Source organism: Microchirus variegatus, assembly GCF_963457635.1.
Source record: "Microchirus variegatus genome assembly, chromosome: 2".
NCBI classification, from domain to species: Eukaryota; Metazoa; Chordata; class Actinopteri; order Pleuronectiformes; family Soleidae; genus Microchirus; species Microchirus variegatus.
The window spans coordinates 42,307,349-42,328,704 of record NC_139803.1 but is presented as its reverse complement, the minus strand read 5'-3'; the positions used below and the strand labels follow the sequence as shown (position 1 = coordinate 42,328,704).

General features: G+C 37.5%; 1 protein-coding gene across 1 annotated transcript; it reads left to right on the top strand.

Annotated features, from left to right (window-relative positions):
- Window positions 1–4,204: 4,204 nt before the first annotated feature.
- lpcat4 (lysophosphatidylcholine acyltransferase 4) lies at window positions 4,205–20,395 on the top strand (the record flags this gene model as incomplete). The annotated part of the gene is made up of 13 exons (XM_083907481.1): window positions 4,205–4,273; window positions 7,558–7,921; window positions 10,739–10,851; window positions 11,776–11,836; window positions 12,151–12,209; window positions 13,749–13,783; window positions 14,939–14,993; window positions 15,074–15,156; window positions 15,272–15,397; window positions 15,544–15,700; window positions 18,783–18,875; window positions 18,962–19,097; window positions 20,223–20,395. 13 exons carry the CDS (start codon window positions 4,205–4,207, stop codon window positions 20,393–20,395), a joined length of 1,524 nt encoding a protein of 507 aa, XP_083763607.1.
- Window positions 20,396–21,356: the final 961 nt, after the last annotated feature.

The following is a 21,356-nucleotide window of genomic DNA, read 5'->3' as shown; positions in this document are numbered from 1 at the left end:
TAGGCCTACCAGCCGCCTGACGTCCCTGTGGAGGATGGCGAAGGGACAGTTTTCCACCCCCTGGCCTCTCTTGCAATGCCCACCTGAGACTGGACAACCCGACCCAGCGGTTTATGGTCGGCCAACCACACCAAGTCTCCAACTGCAATATTTCTAGCAGGTGCGTGCCGCTAGGCCCATCACGACCTAGCAGAATCATGTTGGGAGCGATAACTCCTACCAACTCATCTCGTTCCTGGGCCCTGGCGCCGATAGGCCTCTCGTTACAGACAAGATTGGCTGCTGTGTAGAGAAGGGTTTGGAACTGCAACGCCATCTGGTTGTTGGTGCTGATTCACCAAGGAATCGCTTTGATCGAAAGGATCAAAGGTAGTTGGTAGTTGAGCCTCGACAACAACGATGCTTACAACCTGTTAGCTCTTGTCCTAGGCTCCTCCGTTGCAGTGGCCTCTTTAGCCCTTTAACGGCCCCGTTGGCTCTGGGCTTTTGGCTCGCCTGTTGTGGTGGCGTCCTTGGCGGTCCCCGGCGCTGTTCTTCAACGACGGGCGTTCTCCGCTCGGCACCGTCTTCTTTGACAACGATTCCGACAGCGGTTTTCAACTGTCCAGATTTTTACCGGCTGCTTCTTACAGCTCGATAAACTACCCTGTGGAAAGGGCGACCAGAACAAGTATGGCGGACAACTCTAAACACTACTTAATAGGTTGTAAACCGACAAAGTATACGGGTTCCAGATGATGACAAACAAATATCAAAGGATTAGCTAATATACAAAGAAGCACTTTGGTCATCAAAGCTTTGATGACGACTGCTTTGATGACAGTCGCACTTTTATTTAGCGCTGCACACGCTGAATAACTGCTAGAAAGTTCAACATTGACCACTTTTCTGGGTTTTAGACGCTGATTTAGATTTTGTTTCCCTCTTGTTTCTATTCTTAATTTTGCCTGTTACGATATTACTATTACCAACGAGACTATTACGAACCTGTATTCTGCTTCAAAAACCAGAAAAGATTCTTGTCAGAAGTGGGTTTCGAACCAGCACCTCCAGGGGGAGTGTATAGATGAATGACAGCCAATCAAATTCGACCGCTTCATCATTTGACCAATCACGAGGGAGGAATGTTGGACAGAGCCGAACAGAAAGCGGTAAGTTTCGTTGTTTTCTGGAAAAGCGTGTTCTCGTTAAGGCGTTAGCTAACAGCGCATTATTTTACACACTGGTTATTCAATGTTCTTTATATGGAGTTATATTAAATATATATTTAAAAAAAGGACACAAAATATACGTCGCTTCGTTTTTAAACTATTGATCAGATGTAGTTTAGCCGTCACCCTTTTTTACCGAGTACAACTCCATGAGGTGCACCAAGTCAGGATGGCCGAGCGGTCTAAGGCGCTGCGTTCAGGTCGCAGTCTCCTCTGGAGGCGTGGGTTCGAATCCCACTTCTGACATCAACCTTTTCTACTTTTAGAATCTCATACTTCGCCAGATTGAAATTCTATTTCAGCATTCCCCGATTACAACAGGTGGTTGAAAACAAGTGATTCCGCGAAACCCAGTCATGCATTTCCTTTGGAGTAATTTGCCAATAAATTGTTGTATTTAATGTAATTTAATGTAATTTAATTACATAATAATTGACTATTTTAGATTGCAAAAAATATAAAGAATTCTGACTTTAATCTCAGAAATTCTGATTTTATTCTCAGAATTCTGACTTTAATATTTAAAGTCAGAAATTCTAACTTGATTCTCAGAATTCTGACTTTAATCTCAGAATTCTGACTTTAAAGTTTAAAGTCAGTAATTCTGACTTTAATCTCAGAATAATAATCTCAAACTGAATTTTTTTTTTACATTTTTATATTTTTCATTAAAATTTTAAAAATTGTAATTTTTACATTTGTTAAATTTAATTTTTTTTTAAATTTAAAATTTTTAAAAATGTAAAATATTTAAAAATTTGAAATTAAATTTTTTTTTTTTTTACATTTTAAAAATGTAAATTTAAAAAAATTAAATTTTTAAAATTTTAAAATTTTAATGAAAAATATAAAAATGTAAAAAATAATTCACCAATTCTGATTTGCATGTCAATCTTCCTCCATTTCGTCCAACGTTTAGTGCGTCAAAAATGCGATCCTTTGGAAGGAAAAAATAAAAAATTAATTCCGTGAATTCCAATAACGACACTTCAGTTTAAAAAAAATAAAATAAATAAGCTTTGACAACTTACGATACATTTAATTTGCTGTTGTGAAATGTATGTTGTGTTGAAATTAATCCTTTAATGAAGGACTTTGACTTTGAAGATAAAAGTGTCGTAACAGCTTTTATGTGTGTGTGTGTGTGTGTGTGTGTGTGTGTGTGTGTGTGTGTGTGTGTGTGTGTGTGTGTGTGTGTGTGTGTGTGTGTGTGTGTGTGTGTGTGTGTGTGTGTGTGTGTGTCAGGAGGGAGTTTTAGTTTTGGTTTCTGCAGTAACACCCAGCTCCAGAACAAAAGACTCTAGAGCACAGGTCAAACCACAGTTTACACAGCTTTTGTTCTGGTTTTGTAATAATTCTGTCAAAGGTGAATTTATTTTAAAGAACGCGACAACATTTTACGTCAGAATATAAAACATGTGCTGTTTTATTCTCCTGATCTTCCCCTGAAACTCGCGCACAAAGAGCATTTTCTTTCAAATTTTGATGATAGAAACTATTTTTCCGTAAATGATCATTTCCATAAATATGAGCACACTGGTGCTTTGTTTGTTTGTCAACAGGAAGTGGAAAATACAAATGTGAAATATGTTGCGCGAGTGCGTCAGTTCAGCTACATTTGAAAAATCTTATATGTTACAGTGGAAAATGTAAAAAAAAAAAAAAGTATAATTTTTTTTAACTGAAGTATATATATTTGTATATTCTATATTGTTTATTTGTTTTTTAATATATACATAACAGAGTTCATATGGATAAACATACGAGCTATCAATAAATAACAAATTAGATGGTAATTTGTGAAATTATGCTGTAAATATTCACTCATACACATGTACTGTATAACAGGTATATGTATATATACACATGCCTATACATACCATACATATATATGTGTATATACAGTATGAATATACACATAGTGTATATATAAATACATACACCTATATATATTGATCCACACATATGTGATATCCAGGTATATGTATATATACACAAGCCTATACATACCATACATTTATATATGTATATATATATATATATTTAACCACATATGTGATATCCAGGTGTATATACATAAGTATATATAGACGTCTAAATATAAGTATACATATTTTTTTAATAAGTTTTAAATCTTTATAATTATGTTAAAAAAAAGAAGTAAATTACGAAAATGTACCGTATGTACATACTTAAAACCGTTCAATTAAAACAAAATGTTGTTTTTTTTTATTAGCATTATGCTGCGTTTACGCGGGATTTTCCGTGCGATGAGTTTTTACGTATAAAGTCAATGTTAGGGACGCGAGTGGGCGCGGATTGCGACAAAACACGGTTTTATTAGCGATTAGCGATGTGCGAGGACAAACTGTGTTAGCATGGTTAGCACAGATCAAAGGCGGAATTGACTTTTGATCTGTGCTATTATATAAATACACATATGTGTGTGTGTGTGTGTGTGTGTGTGCGTGTGGCTAACAAATATTTCAAAACAAAGTTTTTGTTGTTTTGTTGTCGTACTTTTGCGTGTTTGTGTGTTTTTGACTGCGATGGCTTTCCATAGACGAGTTTCAGGGACCGGTTTTTCTCGCTCGACTCGGGCGAGAGTGGCACGTGGTGGGCGTGGCCGCGAGGCGGCGGGGGGCGTGGCCGGGGGGGGCGGGGCGTGTGAAGACAGAAGGAGAGGATGGTTCGTCAGGTTTCGTCAGTGAGTGTGTGTGAGTGTCAGTGTGAGTGTGTGTGTGTCGCCATGTGCAGACAGTAAACGTTTGTTTTTACTTCGTCGTTTTCCTTCGTTTTTTTCACGCCAACGTTTTTAACGTAGCACTGTTTTTTTGGGGGGTTTGTTTGTTTTTTTACGCCACGACACAGAAGCGTGTGTTGACACTCGAGCGGGACTTTTCTTCACCTGAAACGGACTTTAACTGTCTTCGTTTTGTGCACTTTTTCTACACAACAACAACAACAACAACCACACGTATTTCCAGGTCACCATGGAGGAACACGACTTCCCTCACCCGTTCATTCACGAGGTGAAGCTGAGCACAGCGCTGAGGATCAGGGTAACGGTCACATTTAAACCCCTTCTTTTTTACCCCTGTGTATGGAAGTCAAACACTGTCAAAATACTCGGTCTAGTTAAGTTCATCTGGCTTTTCTGTGTAAAATAAAAATACTATTTTAATCAAAAAACAACCAACCAAAATTACATTATTATATTATTAAATATTTTATATATATATGTATTTGTTGAATATAATATAGTATAGTTTAGTCAGTGCTGCATTTTGTGTCGAAAGATACTCGTTTAGTCACAAACGAATCAACTAGAACCATGTACTAACCCTAACCCACACAAATTAAGCTAGCCATTTTACATTGAATTATGTTATTCTCTTCACGGTCACATTTAACCCTTCTTTTTATACTGTGTATGGAAGTCAAACACTGTCAAAATACTCGGTCTATTTAAGTTTATCTCGCTTTACTGTGTAAAATAAAAATACTATTTTAATCCAAAAACAATCAACCAAAACTACGTACGTCACAACATTTTTTTTTTACATTATATTATTAAATATTTTATATATATTTGTTGAATATAGTATAGTTTAGTTTTTTGGTTCGAAAGATACTCGTTTAGTCACAAACCAATCAACTAAAACTTTGAACTAACCCTAACCCACACAAATTAAGCTAGCCCCTTCTTTTTCCACTGTGTATGGAAGTCAAACACTGTCAAAATGCTCGATTTACCGGTGATATATATGTGGTTCACTGCAGGTCAAACACAACAGAAAATGTCTAGTTAAGTTTATCTGGCTTTACTGTGTAAAAAAAACAAAACTTTTTTAATCAAAAGACAATCAACTAAAACTATGTACGTCACAAATTTACCTAGCCTTACCGTACATTTTAAAAATTATATTATTAAATGAATTTGTTAAATAAAATATAATATATCATTTCGTTATTCAGTGCTGTATTGTGTAGAAAAATACTCTTATAGTAACAAACCAATAAACTAAAGCTACGTACATCACAAATTTAGCTAGCCATAGCCTATTTCTGTACAATTTTTTACATTTATTATTAAATGTATTTGTTGATTATAATATAATATATCGTTAAGTTATTCAGTGCTGTATTCTGTGTAGAAAAATACTCTTTTAGTCGCAAACCAATCAACTAAAGCTATGTACGTCATAAATTTAGCTAGCCTTAGCCTATTTCTGTACATTTTTTACAGTTTATTATTGAAGATATTTGTTGAATATTATAAAGTATATTGTTAAGTTATTCAGTGCTGTATTCTGTGTCGAAAAAATACTTGTTGAGTCACAACTACAACTGCGTACTTCACACAATAATAGCTACCCATTTACATTGAAATATGTTATCTCACAAATATCTAAAAATGGAAAAAACTGAAGTCATATATACATATGTGTGTGTGTGTGTATGTATATGTGGCTAACAAAGCTAAATTCAGGCACAATATTTCATCAATTTTGCACCAATTACCACTGATGGACGTAAAGTAATGTGCGGTGGCAGATGTTTAAGTGCTACTATAGATAATTGACACTAATTAAAAACGCTATCGTACAGAAACGACGATCGCGTCACAACAGCCTTTTGTTTTGACTCTGAACGACCTCATGTGGTCTTAAATAACCCTCGAGAATCTGCCGCCTGACATTCTTCAGACACCAATTTGACTTTGATGATCAAAAAGTGACTCAAAGCTTCCAAACGCGATGACGTTATATGGGTGTGAGCCAGAATTGCTGGTTTCTGTGACTCAAATTTGTGAATTCGGTGCTTGGTCACTGTTTTTTTTTTAAATTATTATTTTATGTTTGTCAACAACAAAGGACATTTGTATTTGGACAATAATGAGCTGTGCGGGGCGTGGCACATTATTCAGTCACGTAATTGGCTTGTTAATCATCATCCTCGGAAAATCCTAATGAATCATTGCAACCCTGATGTCCCGAGTCGTGTTTTAATGAAAACTGACAAAGTTACACAATAGTGACTGCAAACAAACACAGACACTGACACACCCTTCTCTAACATGCGTTTGGCCTCAGTGACTTTTTCATGTTACACATTCTCTTCCTCTTTCCAGCGCTCCCTTTGGGCACAAAGATATCGTCCCTTCTGTACTTTTAAATTCTTCAAAATAGTCTTGTTTTGATCATCGATTGATCCGTTTTGAGTAGTAAATCATTAAAAATGTTTCAGGTTTTGGGAAACGACAATCGACACACGAGTCGATTTTGAAAATAAACATTAGTTTCCATGAACAACATGTACACAATTAGTTTAGTTAGTGCTGCATTTTGCGTCGAAAGATACTCAAATATATACACAATAGATACACAAATTTAGCTAGCCATTTTACATTGAATTATGCTATTCTCTTTTCTGAAGTATCGGGGTAACGGTCACATTTAAATTTCACCTTCTTTTTCCACTCAGTATGGAGGTCAAACACTGTAAAAAAATACTTGATTTACCGGTGATATATATGATGTTCACTGCAGGTCAAACACAACAGTAAATGTCTATTTAAGTTTATCTGGCTTTACTGTGTAAAATAAAAATACTTTTTTGACTAAAACTACGTACATAACAAATTTAACTAGCCTTCATCTATTTCTGTAAATTTTTTAAATTTTATTATTAAATATATTAGTTGAATATATTATAGTATCTGTGCTGTATTCTGTGTTGAAAAATAATATTTTAGCCACAAAACAATCAACTAAAGCTACGTACGTCACAAATTTAGCTAGCCTTAGCCTATTATGCTAAACATCAAAGTCAACACAGCACAGAATTAGCACCGGGTTTATCCAGTAAACAATAAATGACAAACGATAAAATAATAATTAATAATAAATAATAAAAATCCTTATTTTATTAAAGGTTATGCCTTCCTTTCTGCAGCATATATTTTTTAATGGCGCTATTTCCTGTCTTAAAAAAAAACAAAAGAGTCTTTCATATTTATGGCTGCGGAGACTAAACAAACCAGACCAAGGCTATAAATCTGTCACAGTTCCTGCCAACGGGCGGAACAGGCGATAAGAACGTAACGCAATAATATTTAGACGACTGCTTTATCTGAACACTTAGGATAATGGATGTTGATTAAAATATTTATGTGTGTGTACATCAAAGTCAAAGTTTAGGTTTTGGGGGAAGTGAAGGGTTGCGTGAGGTACCGACGAAAACAAAAGTTCACCTCGTGGAAACCCGTAAAATTTGTTCTTTGGAATGTTTTAGACTCGAGCTGGTGAACGCTTATAACGGGATGGATTTTTTTGATCCTCAGGGCATCGTCCTGGGCACCGTCCTCTTCCCCCTCCGCGTCACGTTGGCGGCGCTCTGCTTCCTCACCATGTGGCCCCTGGCGCGGCTACGGTTGGTCGGCCTGTCCGAGGAGGAGCGCTCGCGGCCCATCACGGGCTGGCGCCACTGGCTCTTCCACACGGTCGTCTGGCTGCTGAGCCGGGGCGTCTTCCTCTGCCTGGGCTTCCCGCGGGTGAAGGTCAAGGGCCGCAGGGCCGACCTGAAGGAGGCGCCGGTGCTGGTGGTGGCGCCGCACAGCACCTACATGGACATGGTGGTCCTGTGTCCGACGCAGCTCGCCACGGTGGTGTCGCGGTCGGAGAATAAAAGCCTGCCGGTCATTGGGGGTGAGGAACTACACACACACACACACACTCCTGAGCGCCTAACCCTAAAACCAGGTTTTCGGTTATGGTTAATGTAATGGAAAAGGTCTGTTAGGGTTGGGGTTAGGGTTCAGGTAATGAAAAGGTCCAGTAGGGTTGGGGTTAGGTTAATGAAAAGGTCCATTAGGGTTGGGGTTAGCTTAATGAAGTGGTCCATTAGGGTTGGGGTTAAGTTAATGAAAACGTCTATCAGGGTTGGGGTTAGCTTAATGAAAACGTCTATCAGGGTTGGGGTTAGCTTAATGAAAACGTCTATCAGGGTTGGGGTTAGCTTAATGAAAACGCCCAGTAGGGTTGGGGTTAGCTTAATGAAAACGTCTATCAGGGTTGGGGTTAGCTTAAAGGGACAATATGTAGTATTTATGGGTTTATATTGCCCAAAATCCACTTTTGTATACATATTATGTGCTCCTGCATTGTCTAGTCGCTGTAAAATATTCTTTGTTTCATTTTCGTAGTGTTTCAAAAAGTCATGTAAAATAACACGGTCGCGGGCCGCGGTTGCATAGCCACTGTTAGCAGCGAGACGCCATGTTTCTGCCGGAGCCTGTGAGGACAAACGCGAGAGAACAAAACAAGCGTCTCTTTACTTGTAGCTGAAGTCCCGCCTCCACTCTCTCCGCTTTGTCTGCTACGGCCGCGGTAGCTCGCCCTCTCCCTCACCTCACGAACCTCATCTGCTGACACGGAGAAAGACGACGAGGACGACATTTGACCGGCTGAGGATACCGTAGCGCTCAGGGAAGGGAGGGGGTGAGCAGAGCAGCAGGTCTTTGTTGTAAATTTCAGCCTCTCTAGATGTCACTATAAACTACTTACTTCCCCTTTAATGAAAAGGTCCATTAGGGTTGGGGTTGGCTTAATGAAAAGGTCCATTAGGGTTGGGGTTAGCTTAATGAAAAGGTCCGTTAGGGTTGGGGTTAGCTTAATGAAAAGGTCTGTTAGGGTTGGGATTAGCCTAATGAAAAGGTCCAGTAGGGTTGGGGTTAGCTTAATGAAAAGGTCCGTTAGGGTTGGGGTTAGCTTAATGAAAAGGTCCATTAGGGTTGGGGTTAGCTTAATGAAAAGGTCCGTTTGCTTAATGAAAAGGTCCATTAGGGTTGGGGTTAGCTTAATGAAAAGGTCCATTAGGGTTGGGTTTAGCTTAATGAAGTGGTCCATTAGGGATGGGGTTAGGTTAATGAAAAGGTATGTTAGGGTTTGGTTTAGCTTAATGAAAAGGTCCATTAGGGTGGGGGTTAGGTTAATGAAAAGGTATGTTAGGGTTTGGGTTAGCTTAATGAAAAGGTCCATTAGGGTGGGGGTTATCTTAACGAAAAGGTCCATTAGGGTGGGGGTTAGCTTAATGAAAATGTCCATTAGAGTTAGGGTTAGCTTAATGAAAAGGTCCATTATGGTTGGGATTAGCTTAATGGAAAGGTCCGTTAGGGTTGGGGTTAGCTTAATGAAAAGGTCCATTAGGGTTGGGGTTAGCTTAATGAAAACGTCCATTAGGGTTAGGGTTAGCTTAATGAAGTGGTCCATTAGGGTTGGGGTTAGCTTAATGAAGTGGTCCATTAGGGTTGGGGTTAGCTTAATGAAGTGGTCCATTAGGGTTGGGGTTAGCTTAATGAAGTGGTCCATTAGGTTTGGGGTAAGCTTAATGAAAAGGTCCATTAGGGTTGGGGTTAGCTTAATGAAAAGGTCCAGTAGGGTTGGGGTTAGCTTAATGAAAAGGTCCGTTAGGGTTGGGGTTAGCTTAATGAAAAGGTCCAGTAGGGTTGGGGTTAGCTTAATGAAAAGGTCCACTAGGGTTGGGGTTAGCTTAATGAAAAAATCCATGAAAGTTGTGTGGACCAGGCAAAAATGTCCCCACAAGCTCAAATTGTCCTCACAAAGATGGGTTTGTGTAACAACTGGTCCTCACAGCTGATGTCAGATATGTACATACACGATTTTTTCTTCTTCCTCGGCCATAACCTGAAATGATGCCTAACGATAACTTCACCGCAACTCAAATCTTAACCCTGACCTTAAACTAGGTCATCAGAAATGAGGTTCTGTCTCTTTAGGACCAGGTTTTGGTCTCCATGAGGATTATTGGTCCTGACAAAGACACTGTTTATGCCTTTTGAAATCGTTTGAAGGGGCGATTATTAGTGAGTCTGAGACCTCAGGTCTGTGTGAAATGATGTCAAATATGTGAACTTACGCTCTTATGAGTGGATTTTATGGATTTACGATCTTAATTCTTCAGTCTGACTGGTTTAAACTGGGTTTTTGGACAGTTTTAATCTGGTCAATCCCGCAGTGCTGTGATTTTTTTTATAGATTTTGACTCATTTCTAATGTAAAAACTGAGGTTTTACAACATTGCTCAGTCTTTATTATTTCTTAATTTTAGATCAAAACACAACGCTCTGTCTGTTGATATTATAAAAATAACAAATTGTCACAAAATCACAGCAGAATCTCAGATTTTCCGGCATCTTAAACGTGAATATTGTCCGTTTTGTTTGCTGCTGTTGTTGTTGTGTTGTATAGTTTCTTTATTGTTATTGTGAAACTTTGTATTTTTCATGATTTTCCCAGCAGACGTGGACTAAAACGCTCTGCTCCTGGTCGTCGTCGTCGTATCGTCTCACTCCCTAAACAATGATTCATGATTATCCAGTTAAAAATGTAAACAAGTGACTCAGTCGTCCAGCGTCTTATCAGCGCCGCTACTTCCTGTCTTGGTTTTCTTGGCCCGTTCTCCTCCGGTTCTGCTTCTAATGATGTCTTTTGAAATCCCCACAGCTTTGCTGGAGTTTAACCAGTCTGTGCTGGTGAGCAGGAAGGATCCGGAGTCCAGGAAGAAGGCGGTGACGCAGGTCACGGAGAGGCTGACCTCCAATGGCTACTGGCCTCAGGTGACCTCTTTGATCACTCTGAAACGCTCTGAAAGACGACCTAAAAATTACGCTTTTATTGTCCGACGTGTCGATTATTTTACGGCAAAAAATTTGGCGGGAAAAATTGGACCTTATGTTTTTCGGTTTGTCGGATTTAGGGTTCGTACGTACGAGAACGAGTGTCGGAGAATTCGCGAAACCAATACGCGACTTAGCGCCTTGCACCGGTGAATTCTTTGTTTTTTGTCTTGTATTTGGAGTTTGTATGCTAGCTTTATCCACGTACTTCTGAGTTCGTAGTGTACGTCTGTAGTACCGTTACAGCACCACATACAGGCCTGGCATGTGTACTACACCGTTTATAGAGTCATTGCGGTTTAGCGTCGTTTTTTTCAAAGGGTAACGAAACCCCATCTTTTCTTGACGGCGTAGCCACGGCTCTGGCGTTTTACGAAAAGGGGGAGGAGTCTGAGACGTCGAGCCTCGCTGTGATTGGACAATAAAGTCTATCTTATTTTTTAATTAGCTTCTTAAATGTGAATATTTTCTGCTTTCTTTGCTCCACACAGCAAAGAAATCATCAAAGTTTGATTCATTTTTGGTTTGTACACAAACGACGTCATCATTTCCCACGTTTGGTAAACATTTTCTGACTCCATTAATCGAGATTAAGTCCTAATTTTAACAGTTTTAACAGTGAGAATGAATTAAAAGCGTCTGGAGATCTGGATTTATTTAAGGGAGAGTGTGTGTGTGTGGAGTAATCTTCCCTCTTGGCACGAGTCTTGTTTGCTTATCTGACTTAATTACTGCTAACCGCCGTGTCGTTTGTCATCGCTGATACAACAACAACGACAGCGGTGACATCGACAAAAAGCGTTGAGTGTCAACTGGAAGGAAACGTTGGTTTTGGCCACTTTCTAACTTTATTTTCTCGTCCAGATGCTGATGTTTCCGGAAGGAACCACGACCAACGGACGAGCGCTCATCAAATTCAAGCCCGGTCAGTATTTTAGCGTCTTTTTTAGCCACTTTAGCCACGACGTTAACGTTGTGCTCGGTTAATTTAAAATGTAACACATGCTCAAGTTAGACGACTTTTTTTTTTTTTATTCGAAATTGAAGTTCGTTAAGTGTTGTAAAGCTCTCCCGCACCAAACTCCACAGAGAAGATTAGCGATTTTAGCTCACGGGGGGAACACACAGAAGCTGCTGGTCCACTGCTGCCTCGTGTGGATCACTTTGTGCACTGCGTGCTGTGTTTTTAAGATTTTTTTAAATCTGTTGTTTTTTTTTGCATGTGACATCATTCATCAGGTGCCTTCCTCGCTGGAGTCCCCGTCCAACCTGTTCTGCTGCGTTACCCCAACAAAGTGGTGAGTGACAGACCAACCACCTGCGTTCGTTCACTCAGCGATGACACGTGACACCTGTTTGACATGGGTTTAAACAAGGTTTTTCCCCGATTTGTGCATTTACACTTCAATCGTAGATGATGATGTGATTGAAAAGGTTCGAAATGACATTTTAAATAAACAACACTTTATCAGCTGTCAGCACAGATAGTCGCTCTGTCCTCAGGTGAGATAACACACACACACACACACACACTGATCTGTTTATATTGCACTGACGTGATCTCCTAAATCTGTGTGATTTTGAATTTGTGATAGATTTAACACGTAAAAAAACTGTTGGATTAACAAAAACACAACAAACATTGGCATCAGCACAATCTGCACATTTTTATTGTTTAATCTTATTATTTAATTATTAATTTTTGCAAATGTGTAAAACAATAAATCACCCTTCTATACGCACAGTCTATGATCAGAGATTAGTTTGTTAAGATATAAATTAGGTTAAAGGTTAGAGGCAAAATTTGAGCTTCCCTGAATTTCCCCAAACTTGGCAGGAAGATGTACTAGACCAAGGCGAACAAAAAAGTCGACCGTAACCGTGGCCTCAACTCAACAGGAAGTCAGCCATTTAGAATTTTGCTGTACATTTTAGCGATTTGCACTCTACTTAAATTAGCAAACTGGTCTGAACGCGTTTGTTTGTACGGATATACTAGACACAACAAAGGTGAAAAGTTTGCGAAAAAGTTTTGCGGATTCAAAACAGCACGGCCACAGTAACCCCTCAGCGTTTTTGGTGAATTGCAACCATTTGGCGCAAAACGGGATGTGCCCGATAATTACGGCATACATCAAGTTCCACCAAATTTTCCGAAACTTGGTGGGAAGATCTTACATAGCAAGACGAATGATAAAGTCGACCGTAACCATGGCCTCAACTCAACAGGAAGTCAGCCATTTGTAATTTTGTCGTCCATTTTGGCGATATGCACCGAGTGCATTTGTTGTACCGACATAAAAAACGCACCAATTTGTGCTCGACACATCAAAGGTGAAAAGTTATCGAACAGTTTTGCAAATTCAAAATGGCGCAGTCACAGCGACCCGTTGTGCGTTTTTGGTTAATCTTGACCATTTGGCGCAAAACGGGAAGTGCCCTATAACTTCGGCATTTATCGAGTTCCGCAAAATTTTCCAAAACTTGGTGGGAAGATGTTATAGACCAAGACGAAGAAAAAAATCGACCGTAACCATGGCCTCAACTTAACAGGAAGTCGGCCATTTTGGCGATTTGCACCCTACTCTACTGCTTTGCGCATACAGCACACGTTCTTTGTTTGACTTCCTTTCCTTGAGTTAAAAAGTAGAGTAGAAAGTTTACTCAGTGACTGACAGACAGACATTCAGGGTGTGTTGGCAGTGGAATGTGGAATCAGAGTTGTTATAAAAAAGTCTACGCCCTAAAAAAGACAAAGTGTTTTAGTGTGTTTGATAATGGTGGTGTGTGTGTGTGTGTGTGTGTGTGTTTTCTGTCTTTTTATGACTCTTCATCAGGACACTGTTCGGTGGACGTACAAAGGAACAGCCTGGTGAGTTTGTTTTAAATGCTCGTATCTGTGGAGAACTTTGACACAGAAAGTTTCTCTTAAGTACAAGGTTTCAACACAACACATACGCTGAGAATCCTGTGACATTGAACTCAAAAACTCATCAGTGTGTGTGTGTGTGTGAGACGGCCGTGACGTAAACCTGCACTCATGTAATCTCACACTTCCCGCTGTGACGCAGATTTATAGTGTTTACGGTTTGTTTAATGGCGTCTAAAGAGGAACAGGAAATGGTTTTCAGATGGAAACGACACCTGGAAACGACCGTCAGAGCTTTAAATGTTTTATGTTCTGTGCCAATTTAAAAGCAAATACAAGCAATACAATAATTATGAATAAACAATTAATGTTATAAATTATAGGAATTTTAGTTTAGGGAATTTTGGAAATATTGCAAATTGGAAACTTTAGTTTGGAAAATGTAGTAATATTCCAAATTAATGTAAAACTTTAGTTTTGGGAATTTCTGAAAATTCCAAATTTAAAGCTGTGGGAATTTTGGAATTATTCCTAATTGTAAATCTAAGTTTTTTCAACAATTTATGAATGATTCCAAATTTAAAACTTTTTATTGGAATTTATGGGATTTTTTGTGTGACCCTAATCGTGATAATTGGTGAATTGTTGGTAGCCATGTTTAAAAGATGCAAAACAAAAAAAAACATTCCAAGAAAATTTGGCATGCAATATTTTTGCATCAAATTATTTTCCAGAAGAAGTGAAGTTAATCAATTATCATGATTAGGGTGACAAAAAAATCCCATAAATTCCAATAAAAAGCTTTAAATTTGGAATCATTCATAAATTGTCAAACTTAAATTTACAAATTAGGAATAATTCCAAAAATCCCAAAGTTTAAATTTGGAATTTTCTGAAATTCCCAAAACTAAAGTGTGTCCTCTTCAGCTGGATCTTCTGAATTATTATTATTCTTACGCTCTTTTATTTTAATTTTTTTGTTTCACGTAATATAGAAATTAAAAAATTCTGTCACCAATATTTTTGCCTGAAACCATTTTTTTCACATTGTTGCGCGACGAAGTCAAATCTGCGATAAATGCAGATTTATTAATCAATCAGAATTTGAGGTAATAAAACGTTTTTGTGTGTTAGTAACGTCACCTGTTTGTCTGACAGGTATGAGGCGCTGTGGCACACGACGTCGCAGATCTACACCAACGCGTCGATCGAGGTACGTAGCTATAACGAGATCTTTTGTGGGGTTTTTTTGCATTTACCCGATCAATTGATTGATTGTTTCTCTTGGTTCAGTTCCTGCCGGTTTATCATCCTTCAGAGGAGGAGAAGAACGACCCCGGTCTGTACGCTGACAACGTCCAGAAACTCATGGCCAAGTACGTCTTTTAAATATCTACGACTTTTAATGTACGAACAGAAAACCAGAGTTTATGATGCTACACGTGAAGAAAAAAAAAGCGCTAAAACGCGTCGCGTTTACCGTCCTTTCAGAGAACTCGGCATCCCGGCCACAGACTACGTGATGGAGGGCGGAGTCCCCGTCAGTAAAGTGGGCGGAGTTTCTCTGCCCGTGGATTCTCCCGCCAGGAAAACTCTGTCACTGCTGCACACGAGCGGGTGAGAGACCACACACTCTGCTTTTCTTCTTCTTTAATGTTGGTTGACATTCGCCCCCTGCTGGTTGATTCTTATACTTTTTAGTTTTTCTCACTTTCTCACTCTCTTTTTCCTTCTTGCTCTTTCTTACTTTCCCTCTCTCTCAGTCTGGGCTCGTATGCGGTGGAGTCAGCTCTGCACCAGTTGAGTGACAGGTGTCAGTCCGAAGCCCGGGGGTCAAAGGTCAGCGCGGACGAGCTGGTGTCTCTCCTCGGACTGACGGACAGACAGACGGCCGTCAAGCTCTGCGGCTTCTACTCAAAGGTAAAGGGAGTTTAGTCTCAGAAAAAAACTGAGAAGAAAGTCAGCTCACTGTCAAAGTGCATCAGGGCAAATGGATAATTACCTGAATTTCAAAAATTCATTTAAATTATTCCTTAAGACATTTTCAAATATTTCCGACAGATACTTGTTCAGGGCGATGCTGACTATTATGATGGTAAATTTTAAGTCATTTCAAGATACTTTTTTTTTTTTTTGGAGAAACTCAGCTCACTGTCAAAGTGCATCAGGGCAAATGGATCATTTCCTGAATTACAAAAATTCATTAAAATTATTCCTTAAGACATTTTCAAATATTTTTAACGGATCCTTGTTCAGGGCGATGCTGACTATTATGATGGTAAATTTCAAGTCATTCCGAAATACTTTTTTTTTTTTTTTTTTTTTTTTAGAAGAAAGTCAGCCAACTGTCAAACTGCATCAGGAAAAATGGATAATTTGCTGAATTTCAAAAATTCATAAAAATTATTCCTTTAGAGTTTTTCAAATATTTTTGACGGATCCTTGTTCAGGTCGATGCCGACTATTATGATGGTAAATTTCAAGTCATTCCAAGAAACTTTTTTTTTTTTTGAGAAGAAAGTCAGCTCACTGTCAAACTGCATCAGGGCAACTGGATAATTTCCTGAAATTCAAAAATTCATTTGAATTATTCCGTAAGAGTTTTTCAAATATTTTCAACGTATCCTTGTTCAGGGCCATGGCGACTATTATGATGGTAAATTTCAAGTCATTCCGAGATACTTTTTGTTTTTTTGAAGAAACTCAGCTCACTGTCAAACTGCAACAGGGCAAATGGATCATTTCCTGAATTTCAAAAATTCACTAAAATTATTCCTTAAGAGGTTTTCAAATAATTTCGGCGGATCCTTGTTCAGGGCCATGCCGACTATAATGATGGTAAATTTCAAGTCATTCCGAGAAACTTTTATTTTTTTTGAGAAGAAAGTCAGCTCACTGTCAAAGTGCATCAGGGCAAATGGATAATTACCTGAATTTCAAAAATTCATTTAAATTATTCCTTAAGACATTTTCAAATATTTCCGACAGACACTTGTTCAGGGCGATGCTGACTATTATGATGGTAAATTTTAAGTCATTTCGAGATACTTTTTTTTTTTTTAGAAGAAACTCAGCTCACTGTCAAAGTGCATCAGGGCAAATGGATCATTTCCTGAATTACAAAAATTCATTAAAATTATTCCTTAAGACATTTTCAAATATTTTTAACGGATCCTTGTTCAGGGCGATGCTGACTATTATGATGGTAAATTTCAAGTCATTCCGAAATACTTTTTTTTTTTTTTTTTTTTTTTTAGAAGAAAGTCAGCCAACTGTCAAACTGCATCAGGAAAAATTGATAATTTGCTGAATTTCAAAAATTCATAAAAATTATTCCTTTAGAGTTTTTCAAATATTTTTGACGGATCCTTGTTCAGGTCGATGCCGACTATTATGATGGTAAATTTCAAGTCATTCCAAGAAACTTTTTTTTTTTTTGAGAAGAAAGTCAGCTCACTGTCAAACTGCATCAGGGCAACTGGATAATTTCCTGAAATTCAAAAATTCACTTAAATTATTCCTTCAGAGGTTTACAAATATTTTCAACTGATCCTTGTTCAGGGCGATGCCGACTATTATGATGGTAAATTTCAAGTCATTCCGAGATACTTTTTGTTTTTTTGAAGAAACTCAGCTCACTGTCAAACTGCAACAGGGCAAATGGATCATTTCCTGAATTTCAAAAATTCACTAAAATTATTCCTTAAGAGGTTTTCAAATAATTTCGGTGGATCCTTGTTCAGGGCGATGCCGACTATTATGATGGTAAATTTCAAGTCATTCCGAGAAACTTTTATTTTCTTTGAAGGAAGTCAGCTCACTGTCAAAGTGCATCAGGGCAAATGAATCATTTCATGAATTTCAAAAATTAATTAAAATTATTCCTTAAGAGATATGCAAATATTTTCAACTGACCCTTGTTCAGGGCGATGCCGACTATTATGATGGTAAATTTCAAGTCATTCCGAGATACTTTTTGTTTTTTTTGAAGAAAGTCAGTTCACTGTCAAAGTGCATCAGGGCAAATGGATCATTTCCTGAAATTCAAAAATTCATTAAAATTATTCCTTAAGAGTTTTTCAAATATTTTCAAGGGATCCTCGTTCAGGGCGATGCTGACTATTATGATGGTAAATTTCAAGTCATTCCGAGAAACTTTTTTTTTTTTTTGAAGAAACTCAGTTCACTGTCAAAGTGCATCTGAGCAAATTAATCATTTCATGAATTTCAAAAATTCACTTAAATTATTCCTCAAGAGGTTTGCAAATATTTTCAACAGATCCATGTTCAGGGTGATGCCGACTATTATGATGGTAAATTTCAAGTCATTCCGAGATACTTTTTGTTTTTTTTAGAAGAAACTCAGCTCACTGTCAAAGTGCATCAGGGCAAATGGATCATTTCCTGAATTACAAAAATTCATTAAAATTATTCCTTAAGACATTTTCAAATATTTTCAACGTATCCTTGTTCAGGGCCATGGCGACTATTATGATGGTAAATTTCAAGTCATTCCGTAATACTTTTTTTTGTTTTTGTTTTTTTGAAGAAACTCAGCTCACTGTCAAACTGCATCAGGGCAAATGGATCATTTCCTGAATTTCAAAAATTCACTAAAATTATTCCTTAAGAGGTTTTCAAATAATTTCGGCGGATCCTTGTTCAGGGCGATGCCGACTATTATGATGGTAAATTTCAAGTCATTCCGAGAAACTTTTATTTTTTTTGAAGAAAGTCAGCTCACTGTCAAAGTGCATCAGGGCAAATGAGTCATTTTATGAATTTCAAAAATTCATGAAAATTATTCCTTAAGAGGTTTTCAAATATTTTCAATGTATCCTTGTTCAGGGCGATGCTGACTATTATGATGGTAAATTTCAAGTCATTCCGAGATACTTTTTTTTAGACTTAAGTCAGCTCAGTTGTATATCTGTCACATTTATTGTCCTAAACACTGATGCTAAAGTTTTTGTTGTGTTGTTGTTTCTTCTTCTTCTTCCAGGATGAAAGTGTGGACCTGCGAGTGTTTTACCTGAGCGTCGCTGCTCTGTCTGGATTTTACCGCTTCAAGTCTCTGCTCCACGCTGCCTTCACTGTACGTCCACAATCAGTCTGTTCAATATAAAAAAGTCTAATAATAATAACAACACGATTGAGTCTGAACCTTCTGTCTCTTTGCAGATGTTTGACAGGGAGGCCACAGGAAGTCTGAGCGCAGAGGAGTTCTCTGACCTCATGGGGGCGCTGCTGGGTTTCCCACAGCGCGGCACTGCTCAGCTGTACAAGGAGGCGTCAGGTGGAGGATCGCTCTGTGAAGGTGACTCTGTTATTCTTTACTTCACCTGGTTAAGTCAAGTCATCAAGTTAGAATCTGTGAGTTTTTAAAGGTGAAATGTGAGATTTAAAGGCATTAATGTGAGATTAGAAGGTGAAAATGTGAGGTTACAAGGTGATAATGTGAGATTAAAAGTCATTATGTGAGATTTAAAGGCATTTAATCTCGTATTTTCACTTTCTAATCTACCAATAAAGGTGAAATTTAAGATTTAAAGGCATTAATGTAAGGTTAGAAGGTGAACATGTGCGATTAGAAAGTGAAAATGTGAGATTAGAAGGTGAAAATGTGAGATTAAAAGTCATCATGTGAGATTAGAAGGTGAAAATGTGAGATTAAGTCATTAATGTGAGATTAGAAGGTGAAAATGTGAGATTAAAAGTCATTATGTGAGATTAGAAGGTGAAAATGTGAGATTAAAATTCATTAATGTGAGATTAGAAGGTGAAAATGATGCGATTAAAAATCATTATGTGAGATTAGAAGGTGAAAATGTGAGATTAGAAGGTTTAAATGTGAGATTAAAAGTCATTATGTGAGATTAGAAGGTGAAAATTTAAGATTTAAAGGTGAAATGTTAGATTTAAAGGCAATAATGTGAGATTACAAGGTGAAAATGTGAGATTAAAAGTCATTATGTGAGATTAGAAGGTGAAATGTGAGATTAAAAGTCATCATGTGAGATTAAAATGTGAAAATGTGAGATTTAAAGGTTAAATTGTGAGATTAAAAGTAATTAATATAAGATTAGAAGGTGAAAATGTGAGATTAAGTCACTAATGTGAGATTAGAATGTGAAAATGTGAGATTAAAAGTCATTATGTGAGATTAGAAGGTGAAATGTAAGATTTTAAAGTGAAAATGTGAGATTTAAAGGTGAATGTGAGATTTAAAGGTTTAAATGTGAGATTAGAAGGTGAAAATTTAAGATTTAAAGGTTAAAATGTGAGATTAAAAGTCATTAGAAGGTGAAAATGTGAGATTTAAAGGTGAAATGTGAAATTAAAAATAATCAAATATTGGATACAAACACGAGATGAAGAGATTAAAGGTGGATTATTCTATAAAGTTTGACGGACACTTAACTGAACGTTTGTGTTTGGTCAGAAAATCTTCTGCGAGTGCTGACGACCCATCCGACCTATCAGAGGCTGCTGAACCAATACCTGCAGCCGGAGGAGGCGGAGCCTCACCTGCTGGCCAATGGGAAGCCTGTCAACAACAACGGAAACATGCACAACGGCAACGGATCTTTGCACAACAACAAAAAGTTTGAGTGACACTTTTTTTCTCCAGACGCCTTTTTGTTGTTTTTGTTGTTTTTGTTTTTTTTAAAAACACTGTATTATTCGTGACTACAGTTCCGGAAACGCGAGGAACATTTTACGACAAAAAAGATTGTATTTTTAAAGTTTGGTGGATGTTTTACTTTTAAAATACTGTGTCATCATTTAGTCTGAAACCAAGTGTCTTAATTATTATTATTATTATCATTTTTATACCATGACCTTGTTTTGTAATTGATGCCATTTAAAAAAATCCACAATTTTGTGTCTTATTTATAAAATGTCCTCATGTGTATTCTATAAAAATAATTTTGTTTTGTTTTTTTAAAACGGGACGCGGGAATGTGCAAAAAGAAACTGTTCACTGAATCAAGTTGATTTTTTACGTGAAAGTGGTTTTATATTTATGAATGAATTAAACTGTGAATTGTTTTAACTTTGTTTTAGTGTCACGTCTCCACTCTTTCTCACCACTAGAGGTCGCTGTTTCCCTATTCACTGGACATGTTTAGTCAGACTGCAACTGCTAAATGGAGAATTAACCCAATTAAAATGGCCAGTGTGAGACTTTTAATTTGAAATTTATCTAAAACTGTATGCTAGCAGTCATAGATGTCCTGAACACAACTTTATCAGTCTTTTCTTGAACTTGTGGAACATTTAGTTTTTATTACATCTCAAATTTGAGATTTTATTCAATTTTAAAAGTGCTAATGTGAGACTTTTAATTTGAAAGTTCTCTAAAACTGTATGCTAGCAGTCATAGATGTCTTGAACACAACTTTATCAGTCTTTTCTTGAACTTGTGGAAAATGTAGTTTTTATTACATTTCAAATTTGAGATTTTATTCAATTTTCAAAGTGCTAATGTGAGACTTTTAATTTGAAATTTCTCTAAAACTGTATGCTAGCAGTCATAGATGTCTTGAACACAACGTTATCAGTCTTTTCTTGA